Source organism: Lissotriton vulgaris, unplaced genomic scaffold (genome assembly GCF_964263255.1).
Source record: "Lissotriton vulgaris unplaced genomic scaffold, aLisVul1.2 SCAFFOLD_380, whole genome shotgun sequence".
NCBI lineage: Eukaryota > Metazoa > Chordata > Amphibia > Caudata > Salamandridae > Lissotriton > Lissotriton vulgaris.
The window spans coordinates 26353-39524 of record NW_028253590.1 but is presented as its reverse complement, the minus strand read 5'-3'; the positions used below and the strand labels follow the sequence as shown (position 1 = coordinate 39524).

At 46.4% G+C, this 13172-nt stretch overlaps 1 protein-coding gene across 1 annotated transcript in view; it reads left to right on the top strand.

The window, feature by feature from the left end:
- The window catches only part of LOC147660913 (von Willebrand factor A domain-containing protein 7-like), a gene marked incomplete at its 3' end in the record, with an annotated part of 105910 nt that overhangs the window by 72358 nt on the left and 20380 nt on the right, over window positions 1–13172 (top strand). The window contains exon 6 of the mRNA XM_086951432.1: window positions 2265–2445. Within this exon, the coding sequence (XP_086807558.1) occupies window positions 2265–2445 (181 nt within the window). The remainder of the gene's footprint in view (window positions 1–2264; window positions 2446–13172) is intronic.

Sequence of the window (13172 nt, the reverse complement as noted above, 5' to 3'; positions counted from 1 at the left end):
TAAATCTGGCTCGCCACTAGACCCCTGCCCTGCCAAATTCTTGGCCGGGATGGCGGCAGTGGTGAACCCTTTGGTCAACCCCATCCTCAATGCCTCCCTGAGGGAGGGGAGTGTCCCTCGCACCTGGAAAAGGGCGATGGTGATCCCCTCCTGAAAAAGCTGGGTCTTGACGCCGAGGTTCTGGCCAATTATAGGCCAATTTCACTTCTCCCGGCTCTAGCCAAGATCACAGAAAAACATGTCCATGGTGTCCTGTCAAGCTTTTTGGAAGCTAGCAATCTGCTCCATCCATCCCAATCCGGATTACGTCCTAACTTAAGTACGGAAACCGCTTTGTTGGAGGTCTCTGAGATCATCAGGGAGACCTTGGATGCTGGCGGCAGGGCCATGTTGGTCATGTTAGACCTGTCGGCGGCTTTCGACACCGTCCCCCACGAGGCGCTTCTTGCCAGGCTTTATGACATCGGCCTTAGGGGGACGGTGCTCAAATGGATTACATCTTTTCTTGAGGGCCACCGCCAGACGATCTGGGTCTCCCAGAGCTCCGCCGAGATGCCGCCATTGGGAGTCGGGGTTCCACAGGGCTCTGTATTGAGCCCCACGCTGTTTAACATCTTCATGTCCCCTTTGGCGGCCGCGGTTGAGGCACATGGGGCCCAGATCGTGTCCTACGCCGACGATACGCAACTCCTCTTCACATGCGGTAAAGATCAGGCGTTTGATGGAGAGAGTATTCCGGGCTGCCTGGGAATGGTCTTCGACTGGTTTCAGCGGAACAGTCTGAAAGCCAATTCGAGTAAGTAGGAGGTTTTATTCTTCGGCTGTGCCACCGATCCTGAATGGCGGGAATGGTGGCCATCTGATATGTGTCCTCCTGTACAGTCATCATTGGTTGCCAAAAACCTGGGAGTCAAGCTGGACAATCAGCTTTCGCTGAGAACGCATGTTCTCGGTCTGGCCGGCACCTGCTATGGCATTTTGAAAATGCTCCGCAAGTTCTTACCACTGCTGTCTGTGGAGCATAGGCGGATTACTGTGCAAGCTCTCATTGGATCCAGGCTGGATTACGCCAATGCCCTCTTCCTTGGCCTTCCTGACTATCTGGTCCAGCGCCTGCAGGTGGCGCAGAACTCTGCCACCCGGGCAATTTTCGGCCTGCACAGGCGAGCTCGAGCTTCCGGGTTGCTACAGACGCTCTATTGGCTGCCCATCCGGAAGCGGATCATGTTCAAATCCCTGACGCTGATGCACAAAGCATTGTTTGGCTCAGGTGCTGGATATCAACAGTGGAGATTGGCCTTCTACTGTCCAGCCCGCTCTCTGCGGTCTGAATCCCTCTTTAATGCTGTGGTTCCGCGTGTGAGGAAGGCCCGCGCTGGGGGGCGCTCTTTCAGCTGTAAGGCTCCCCAGCTGTGGAATTCGCTTCCGCTGACGCTACGCAGCACCGCCAATCTGCTTCAGTTCAGGAGGAGTCTGAAGACCTGGCTTTTTAACCTTTAGGCCTTTTTTTGTTTTCCCCTTTCCATCTGGTGTTTGTTTGTGCTCTGTTGTGTTATTCTACTCTGAGCTGCATGTGGAAAGCGCCGGGACACTCACTTGAGTAGTAGTGCGCTATATAAACGCATTATAACATAACATAACATATTTCTTTAACTAGGTGTGGTATCTTTGTGTGTGGTGTTTTAACGGGAAACATCACTTACAACGCAACTTTTACCACGCGATGCTTTTGCATCGCAACTTTTACAACGCAAACCATTACAACGCATTGCGCTGGGGGGCGCTCTAGGATAGGGAATATATTTAATTTACTATCCAACACCTTCCCTACTATCCACGGGGACTGGAGTTGGAATAGTAAATTAAATAATTCACTATCCAGCGCCCCAAAGCACTATGCGTTGTAATGGAATGCGTTGTAAAACTCGCGTTGTAAAAGCATGCGATGTAAAAGCATGCGTTGTGATGTTGTACATCCTGTGTTAACTGTTTTAACTGTTTTACTGTTTAAGTTGTGCACAAATACCTTACACATTGCCTCTTAAGTTAAGCCTGACTGCTCTGTGACAAGCTACCAGAGGGTGAACACTGATTCATTTCGGGTGTGCATCGGACTTACCCTGACTAGGATTGTGGTTCCTGCTTAGACAGGGTGCATATCTCTGCCAACCAGAAACCCAATTTCTAACACTGTTCTTTCCTTGGGATAACTGAGATGTAAAATAAAATAATTGTTTACACTTATTCAATTTTGTTCTCCTCAGGTGTTTAAGTACTTGGACTTTACACTTGCAAGGCCGGTCAACAGCTCAAAGCCTTTGTTTTCTGGAGATTATAGTGCATCAGGAGAATATAATTCCTATTTTGAAGTTGACAACACCTTTGCTGCATTCCTCCTGACTTTTGATGGCCTCATTTATTATTGTAGAATCTTTGGCCCAGATGGTAAGTGTTCTACTATCAATATTCAAGAGTACACTTACACACAAGCACACACACGCACACAAGCACACACACACACACACACACACACACACCCACACACACACACACACACACACACACACACACACACACACACAACATTGAATGCTTAACAGTTGTGGGCGGTCACCATTGAATATCTTCTTATGAAGTTATTTCTCAAAGTTTTGGCATTTTATGGAATGCAATACAAGAAGAAAATATAAAGAAATATATGGTAGGAAGGTGCTCAACCTAATCAGTTATTTGTTGTAAAGAGTGAAGGAATCAATGCAGTAATAGAGATTAGATATTCTAGGGCATGTGGTTGCCCTAAACCTTCCAGAGAGTAAGGTCGTCATCATTGAGAAGCTCATTAGTTTAACAAAATGAAAGTAAACATGTAACAACATAACGATTCTGAAGCAGCAGAGTCAGAACAGAAGAGCAGAAGAGTGACCTATACCCCTTTTAACACCTAACTAAGGTAAGGGTGATATTATATAAGACTGGGACAGTGAGATGTCCTGAAGAAGGGGCACTAGGTGGTCCTAATACCCTACCCTAGCACTACCATCCATTCATTTTTTAATCCTGACCTTGGAACCTACTAATAAAGCTTAATTTGGTATCCAGGAGCCAGTTTTAACTATTACCAACTGCAATTTTTTTGTCTATCACTGTACTCAGTCTTGATTTGTTGGTTTTTGTCTGTGAACACTGTTGTCACTTTCAGTCTTGTGTTAGATGTTGTCCTTGTACTTGTTTATTCCCTCTCCCTATGCTCCGCCCAGAGCGTGGCTACGCACGGGCGTTGTAGCAGACCCGATGATGAAGTATGTCACACACATTGTGTGTGAGTGAGGGCAGTTTTTCATCACACATTAGTGTGCCAGTGCTTGTACACTTTTGATTAGCTTGTGTATTTTGTCTTCTCCACCCCTCTTGTGTATATACTATATTGACTTAGGGGGTTCGTGGTGGTTGAACTACATATAGACCCTCTCCCCTTCTGTGTGTGAGAATATTGATATTTATCAGGCAGAATTAAGCCCAAAAAAGAGGCTTAGTGCTGCCTGATTAATATCACGCAGGCTTCTGCGCCACGGAACGTCACAAAACGTGACGTTCCGGAGGCGCAAGGAGTCTCATAAATGAGGTCCTGAATTTCTGACCGACCCCAGTTATGAAGGTCTTTAAAGAAAGCATCTAATAACCACTTTATTAGAAGCTTTCTTTAAAGACCTTCAAAACTGGAAGTCTGAATTGTAAACATTGGGAATAGTTTTCAGAAAGATGACGCCTAGATTCAATCTTTAGTCATGAAAAACCAATGATGGAGGAATAGCATAGAACACTCAACTATAATTATGTTGATTCCAACCCCAACTAAATAAATTGCTATCAAATGAAGAGGTGAGAAGACAGTGGAGAATATATACGAATAATTGTTGCTTGGACGGGGGTGGCAGAGCGGTCCTGATTCTACTGGACCTCTCTGCCGCCTTCGATACGGTGCCCCATGCCTTGCTTATTGCAAGACTGGGAGCCGTTGGCATTTCAGGGCTGGCCCTTGACTGGTTGTCATAGTTTTTGAGCGATAGAACTCAGCAGGTCTGGATGCCCCCTTACTCTTCGGCCCGAAGAGACTGACAACTGGAGTTCCACAGGGGTCTACGTTAAGCCCTTTATTGTTTAACGTCTATATGACCCCCTTACTCTATCTGGCGGAACAGCTGGGAGCCAAGATAATGGCCTACGAAGACGACACACAGCTGCTTTTCACCTGGCCTAAGGGTGTGTCTGATCCATCAGCAGTCCAGCATTGTTTGTCGGAAGTATTTCGGTGGCTTGCACAAGTCCAACTTAAGTGCAACCAAGACAAGTCTGAGGTTCTGTTTTTTGGCTCTTTCCCTGACAACTTCAAGGACCAGATTTGGCCCCCGGCCCTGCCCTGCCCTAGTGCGATGGGAGGCCCAGCTAAGAACCTGGGGGTATGGTTCGGTCAGGATCTGAAGTTCTCGGACCATATTAAAAAATTGACTGGCATATGCTTCGGTACCCTGCGAGCCTTGAGAAGATTTTTCCCTCTCCTTCCCAGGGCAGCCAAGGAGACTGTCCTTCGAGCCCTGATCTTGTCTCGGCTCGATTACGCTAATGCCTTATTTAGTGGCTTGCCTGGGTACATGGTTCATCGCCTTGAGGTGATACAAAACGCTGCAGTACGTCTGCTCTTCTCTCTTCCCAGGAGGTCGAGCGTGCGGAGCCATTTACAAAGCCTGCATTGGCTCCCAGTGCCACACCGAATCTTGTTTAAAATTCTCGTGTTGGCATTTAGAGCAGCTCATGGCCAGGGTCCAACGTATTTGCAGAAACGGTTCTCATTCTACACTCCCAACCGTGCCCTACGATCGGCCAACCAATGCCAATTGGCCATTCCCAAATACAAATACGCCCAACTGGGTGGCCAATCAATTTCAGTTAAGGCAGCTTCTGCTTGGAATGCCCGCCTCCTGTTCCTCAGAGCCTCTACGACCATTACTGTTTTCAAGAAAGAACTCAAGACTTATCTGTTTAACGTTCCACTCTAACAGACTTGTTCTTGATCTATCACTCTTGCTGTTAAATTACTCACCGCACCAGGATACCCCGTGGTAATAGAGCGCGCTATAAAAGTTTTAATAATAATAATAATATTCATATACACTCAGAGCTGGGCCCCGTCTGCACAGTCCTGAGAGAGTGCTACAGAGGGAAATAAAAACAACAAGCATAAAGATACATTATATACATTTCATGGTTAGGTAAGGACATGCCCACAGTGGAATTTTATAGACAGATGATACTGGACAGTGAAAGACACAAAAAGAAATGTTTCTGTTCTCAAATTTTGCACAACTCGGCACAGTTTAAAGTCGTCTCACACTAGGCTGCGATCAAACTGCCAGACAGTTGGGAGAGGGCTTTATCTAGTGAGAAGGCTATGTGCTGGCACTAACAATCTTTATTACAGAAATAAAACTTAGCGAATGGCATTTCACAGAACTAAAACAAATTAGTTTCGATCACAACACAAAACGGAGTCAAAAAGAAAATGGTGCAGCGAATGCTAACTAAAACATGACATTTGCGTGAGTGTCAGCGAGCTTATTCTAACGGACCCTCCTTTTTGCATGAGCTAAAAACATTTTCTAATATGGACTAGAAAGAGTAATACATGAATCGCATTATTATGATAGCATCAACATGTCAGTAGTTAGAAGAGCATTAAAATCCAAAAATGTAAGCAGGGTATAACTATGGCACTCCTTATGATCAGTATTAGAAAGGGGGACAGCAAGGAGGGAGGAATCCTTGAATATTCCCTCATCAATATTCATAAGATCTACCCGCATAACCCATCCCCTGATGCTTGTTATAATACAGATATGGCCCAGGATAACCATATACAAACATTCCCTTTACTTCTGCAAATTGAGGTGGTCGAGGGTACGTATATTTCCCAAGTAACAGTGGGTATGCGGTCCAGAGGCTAGTAACAGATCGAGTGGGGCAGGAAGCAGCCCCTTTTCCAAAGAATCTCTTTTCTTTCTTTATTATGTTTTTATTATTATTTAGGTTGTCAGTACATTCAAGAATCATACATTCTTATTCAATGTAGTACCATCCTTCAACAATACAACTTGATTAACAACTTACAGTGCATATTTGTTCATATCATTGAATACAATCAATTCAATGTGCATCACATGATCATCCCCTGGCGACCAACAGTGACTTTATCTGAACTTGCAGATCCAATCATTGCCCCAGATAACATCTGCAGACTAAATCCACGTCTTGTCAAAGAACATTAGGGTTCCCCAGAAGGCAAGTTGTTACAGGGCTCCAAATATTTTTCAGTCTGGATGCAATCGGACGCTGTTCAGCATAAATGTCCAACTGATCTTCACAGTATACAAGGTCCTTGAGCCATGCCCTTACTGTTTAGAAAAGGGGGTGATGATGAACAGAGTGTCTGAGTTAAACAGACCACTCTTACCCAGTCCAAAGATCAGGGCTTGATCCATCACCGTTATTTATCTCACTGCCCCATCCCAGCTCAGAACCTGGCTATATGCAAATCAGTCTGTCCCTGGCCCAGTGCATCATGGGAACAGGGCAGACTAAACTACCAAGCCAATTCTTCACCAGAAAGGAGACAAGCTACCGGGGACCGGTTTCTGGCATTTCAGCCTTCTTCGGCCCGGCTTGCTTGAATCCTGATGGAGCAGTGAGAAAGGGACTCATGTCTGAGTATACCCTGCCACACCTATAGTGGCCAAAAACGATTTAGAAAAGGGGGTGGTGATGAACAGAGTGTCTGAGTTAAACAGACCACTCTTACCCAGTCCAAAGATCAGGGCTTGATCCATCACCGTTATTTATCTCACTGCCCCATCCCAGCTCAGAACCTGGCTATATGCAAATCAGTCTGTCCCTGGCCCAGTGCATCATGGGAACAGGGCAGACTAAACTACCAAGCCAACTCTTCACCAGAAAGGAGACAAGCTACCGGGGACCGGTTTCTGGCATTTCAGCCTTCTTCGGCCCGGCTTGCTTGAATCCTGATGGAGCAGTGAGAAAGGGACTCATGTCTGAGTATACCCTGCCACACCTATAGTGGCCAAAAACGATTTAGAAAAAGGGGGTGGTGATGAACAGAGTGTCTGAGTTAAACAGACCACTCTTACCCAGTCCAAAGATCAGGGCTTGATCCATCACCGTTATTTATCTCACTGCCCCATCCCAGCTCAGAACCTGGCTATATGCAAATCAGTCTGTCCCTGGCCCAGTGCATCATGGGAACAGGGCAGACTAAACTACCAAGCCAATTCTTCACCAGAAAGGAGACAAGCTACCGGGGACCGGTTTCTGGCATTTCAGCCTTCTTTGGCCCGGCTTGCTTGAATCCTGATGGAGCAGTGAGAAAGGGACTCATGTCTGAGTATACCCTGCCACACCTATAGTGGCCAAAAACGATTTAGAAAAGGGGGTGGTGATGAACAGAGTGTCTGAGTTAAACAGACCACTCTTACCCAGTCCAAAGATCAGGGCTTGATCCATCACCGTTATTTATCTCACTGCCCCATCCCAGCTCAGAACCTGGCTATATGCAAATCAGTCTGACCCTGGCCCAGTGCATCATGGGAACAGGGCAGACTAAACTACCAAGCCAATTCTTCACCAGAAAGGAGACAAGCTACCGGGGACCGGTTTCTGGCATTTCAGCCTTCTTCGGCCCGGCTTGCTTGAATCCTGATGGAGCAGTGAGAAAGGGACTCATGTCTGAGTATACCCTGCCACACCTTAAGTGGCCAAAAACGATTTAGAAAAGGGGGTGGTGATGAACAGAGTGTCTGAGTTAAACAGACCACTCTTACCCAGTCCAAAGATCAGGGCTTGATCCATCACCGTTATTTATCTCACTGCCCCATCCCAGCTCAGAACCTGGCTATATGCAAATCAGTCTGTCCCTGGCCCAGTGCATCATGGGAACAGGGCAGACTAAACTACCAAGCCAATTCTTCACCAGAAAGGAGACAAGCTACCGGGGACCGGTTTCTGGCATTTCAGCCTTCTTCGGCCCGGCTTGCTTGAATCCTGATGGAGCAGTGAGAAAGGGACTCATGTCTGAGTATACCCTGCCACACCTGTAGTGGCCAAAAACGATTTAGAAAAGGGGGTGGTGATGAACAGAGTGTCTGAGTTAAACAGACCACTCTTACCCAGTCCAAAGATCAGGGCTTGATCCATCACCTTTATTTATCTCACTGCCCCATCCCAGCTCAGAACCTGGCTATATGCAAATCAGTCTGTCCCTGGCCCAGTGCATCATGGGAACAGGGCAGACTAAACTACCAAGCCAATTCTTCACCAGAAAGGAGACAAGCTACCGGGGACCGGTTTCTAGCATTTCAGCCTTCTTCGGCCCGGCTTGCTTGAATCCTGATGGAGCAGTGAGAAAGGGACTCATGTCTGAGTATACCCTGCCACACCTATAGTGGCCAAAAACGATTTAGAAAAGGGGGTGGTGATGAACAGAGTGTCTGAGTTAAACAGACCACTCTTACCCAGTCCAAAGATCAGGGCTTGATCCATCACCGTTATTTATCTCACTGCCCCATCCCAGCTCAGAACCTGGCTATATGCAAATCAGTCTGTCCCTGGCCCAGTGCATCATGGGAACAGGGCAGACTAAACTACCAAGCCAATTCTTCACCAGAAAGGAGACAAGCTACCGGGGACCGGTTTCTGGCATTTCAGCCTTCTTCGGCCCGGCTTGCTTGAATCCTGATGGAGCAGTGAGAAAGGGACTCATGTCTGAGTATACCCTGCCACACCTATAGTGGCCAAAAACGATTTAGAAAAGGGGGTGGTGATGAACAGAGTGTCTGAGTTAAACAGACCACTCTTACCCAGTCCAAAGATCAGGGCTTGATCCATCACCGTTATTTATCTCACTGCCCCATCCCAGCTCAGAACCTGGCTATATGCAAATCAGTCTGTCCCTGGCCCAGTGCATCATGGGAACAGGGCAGACTAAACTACCAAGTCAATTCTTCACCAGAAAGGAGACAAGCTACCGGGGACCGGTTTCTGGCATTTCAGCCTTCTTCGGCCCGGCTTGCTTGAATCCTGATGGAGCAGTGAGAAAGGGACTCATGTCTGAGTATACCCTGCCACACCTATAGTGGCCAAAAACGATTTAGAAAAGGGGGTGGTGATGAACAGAGTGTCTGAGTTAAACAGACCACTCTTACCCAGTCCAAAGGTCCCCGGGAGCTTGTTTCCTTCCCAGTATAAGAATTGGCTTTTGTAGTTTGGTTTGCCCTGTTCCCATCATGCACTGGGACAGGAACAGACTAATTTGCATACAGCCAGGTTCTGAAACTGGGATGGTGCAGTGAGCTAAAAAACGGTGTTGGATCTAGCCCTGATCTCTTGACTGGGTGAAGCTTTCTGCTTAATTCAGAGACTCTGTCCCTCACCACCCCTTGTTGTAAATATTTTTGTCCACCCTAAGCGTGGAAGGGTATTCTCAGATGTGAGACCCTTGCTCATTGCACCATCAGGATTCAAGCAAACCGGGCCGAAGACGGCTGTAATGCCATAAACCGGTCCCCGGGAGCTTGTTTTGTCGTAAATAATTAATTTACCGGTGCTTAATTTCTATAATCAATAAGAGTAACTCATAATAAAATAAGAGGCAAAATCCGTGATATTTGAGGTTTCTCAAAAGGGTTTTATTCCTATAAAAGGAATTGGGTGATTAGCATATTGGCTCGAGCCAAGGTGGCATACCATTCCGTCACCACATAGGTTCGGGAAGGGGCAGACTGACAGAGTCAATGGTAATATACGAATATGCAAGTATGCGACAATACATAATTGACAGACATTCATATATATAGTCAATGCATTACAGTAAAGGCATATGCAGGAGGCGTAACAGTTGAGAAGAGAGATAAGAATACATATACGTAATACAAGAGGCGTTACAATAGGCGTGCATGAAGGCGTGGACAAGAACGTCATTGAACATGATGTCACAAATGGGTGGATCCATGAATGAATCCAGCAGTGTCAGCAGAATTACAGGGCAGAGATGCGCGCGCAGCGGGATGACGTGTAATGTACGTGTAACTTGAGGGGTGAAGGGGGACTTGACATTTAGTCCTACAAGTGTAGACGGATGTCTGGATGTCAGATCAACCTAATCCCCAAATCGTATCTAATATCTCATGTTTAAGGAACTGCATTATCTGGAGGGAAAAAGGTCTCTCGGACAAGTGGTTATTTCTATACTGGTTATGAGTGCGTGTATGAGCGTCTGCGTGTCTACATGAGACGCGAGGGGTGCGAGGGAGGGCATGGGCCTACCATGGAAACAGGGCCATGAATTACTTGCATAGAGACAGTGAGGCCTACCCTCTGCCCTGTAGCTGGAAGGATGTTGACGTGAAACTACCAGACAGGAATGTATTTTCGAGGAGTGGAGCAGATAATTCGAAGGTTGAAGGCAGTCTTGGCAGGCAACGGGTTGAGCCGAGCACCGTTAGCCGCGCCAAAAGTAAGGCAAGGGTCACTGGCACAGAGGCAGCCTGGGCTGAGGTTTTCGGAGTCAGAAGGCAGGAAAGAGGCTCGATGGCAGAATTCAGGCCTACTTCGCCAGAGCTGAAAAACGTGTAAGGTATACCACAAAAAGACGTTGGCATAGCATATTTAGGAACTGAATATCCAATCCGTTCATGGCGGATCGAAAAGAGAACATGTTAACGTTGGACGCAAATGTATTTGCGTCTTCATAACTAGCACAGGAGGGAAGTTACATGCACTTCAAGCTCGTACATGGAGTCGGTGGGGTCTAAGATAGGGGACACAATCGATCATAAAATTTATATTACCTCATTCCCTCCTTGTCCCCTACGGACCCTTCATGATATATCGATCTGCATGAATCGATCAATCTGTTCATGTAACATCATTTGCTCTTCTTTCTTCTTTTGACGTTTTGAATGGGAATTTGAATGCGGAATACATGATGTGGCGCACAAGCCGCAAATCGCCGGCCCACATTGTAAACACAGGCAGCAACTGAATACTATGAGAAGGCCAATACCTAGGAAGGATAGGATCTTCCATCCCCAAGCGGTTAACGTTGTCCAAAACCAACCGGACCAAGTCCAGGTGCCTGGATTCTGATGTATCAGACTTGCAATTTTATGGAGACGTGTTATAGCTTTGTATACCGTTGGCGCGTTTTCTGGAATGAAAACACAGCAACTTGACCCGATGACCTTACAGGCTCCACCCCTATCAGCTAGGATGACGTCAATAACGAGACGATTTTGAAGAACAACAACCCGCATAGCGGACTGCTCCTCTGTTAAGTTACCTAAAGCTGAGGTAGTTTCGTTCACTACTGCTTCAAGTGTTCTAGTTAATTTGCGTATCAGTTTACTGTTAAAAACAGCACCTAAGTAGGGGAAGAAACCTTTATTAAAATCTGTGTATTGCTCCCATGCCGTTTCAGTGTAGTCGACAATCGGGAGGTCTCTTCGGAGTCTATTGTTTACTAGATTGGTGTTTCTGTGATAGTCAGGAGGGGCTAGAAAAACAGGTGGCAGAAGGAATGCAATGTAACAGGTACCATCCCAATCTGGAGGCAATCGTATGTATGCGGTATGGCCACAGACAAAGTAAGAATGACGTGTAGCTCTAAACGTAGATTTGCCTTGATCACTGAATTCGATCACAGTAGTACATTTACTATGACCTAAGTGTATGGAACCATTTTTCCTGATACATAATTCACCTTTGACTGGTAACACTGACATAGCAGGCAATACTGGTGCAGTTTCGGATTCAACAGTAAGAATCATGAGGTTGATTGTGTAATTACCTAATCCATATACTTCATTTTCTAGATCAGTTCCTGTTCTAGTGGGAAGTCCTTTCTTGTCAGGGTAACAGACTTTAAGTAGAACTGAGTTCAGGTTTCCCCAAACCCAATTCCCATCGTAGACAGCAATATCAGAATTTAAGGAATTAATCAATCTAAACCATGCCCCACAGGAGCCATTGTGAGTGAATGGGTACAGAAAAAGAGGCAGAACTCCCTTGTATTTCTGGTAGGGAGGGAGGCGGCCACATATCCAACAGTTTGTAGCATTGTTAGTCTGATGAGAGTGATGTAACATACTAATGAATGTGTTGTTGCGCAGCGCAAGTCTGTAAGAAAGCTCATGTGGAGGTAATTCACTAAAAGAATGTTCGGCAGTGACGTTATAAGCAGATTGTACACGCTTGAAAATAGGGTAGTAAATGTGCAGCAGGATACTAGCAGCGATTATCAGAAGACTTAGAAAAAACATGATTAACAATGTCACTATACAGTGACTACGAAGTGATTTACAATATGCACGTTTCTTCAGTATTCTCTGCCTATCTCTCTCTCTGTCTCGATCTAGGGGATACATGTCAGAAACTAATTTAACCGATTCACCTAGGGGAGGACTTAAACAATTAAACTGTCTGACTTGCTAGATCGTAATTTAAGTCTATATTTTTCAGAGTCTGTTTTCTCAACCAAAGGGAGCTTTGAGTCAGTTTGTGTAGGAGGGCAGGGCTTAGAGTCCAAGTCCGAAGGGAGTCCGTGGAACTTCTTCACGTGGCTGGAATGTAGCCACCCCTTCCTGCCCTCTACTTTGACGGCTGTCCTCGTTGTTAGAAGAACCAATTTCGGGGTTTGCCAGCGGGGCTCCAACGGACTTCTCCGATCAAAGTTGCGCACGAAGACGTAATCACCCGGGACCACCTCGTGGGGCTTCACATCGGCACTGTCGGGAAAGGCTGCAGCTACCTGTGAACGACAAGATTGTAGTGCAGACATCAAGGAGGCAAGGTAATCTGTCAGCATAATACAGTCAACATCTGTAATTTTTCGCGGAATAGGCGTCCCCCACATATTCGGAGGCCTACCAAAGACCACCTCATACGGGGATAGCCCGGTTCGAGAATGGGCAACCATCCTCATATAGAAGAGGGCTACCGGCAAAGCAACTATCCAGTCAACGCCCTTCTCTCTACAGATTTTGGAAAGTCGGATTTTCAGGGTCTGATTATGACGCTCCACAAGACCTGCTGCCTCGGGATGCCGGACACAG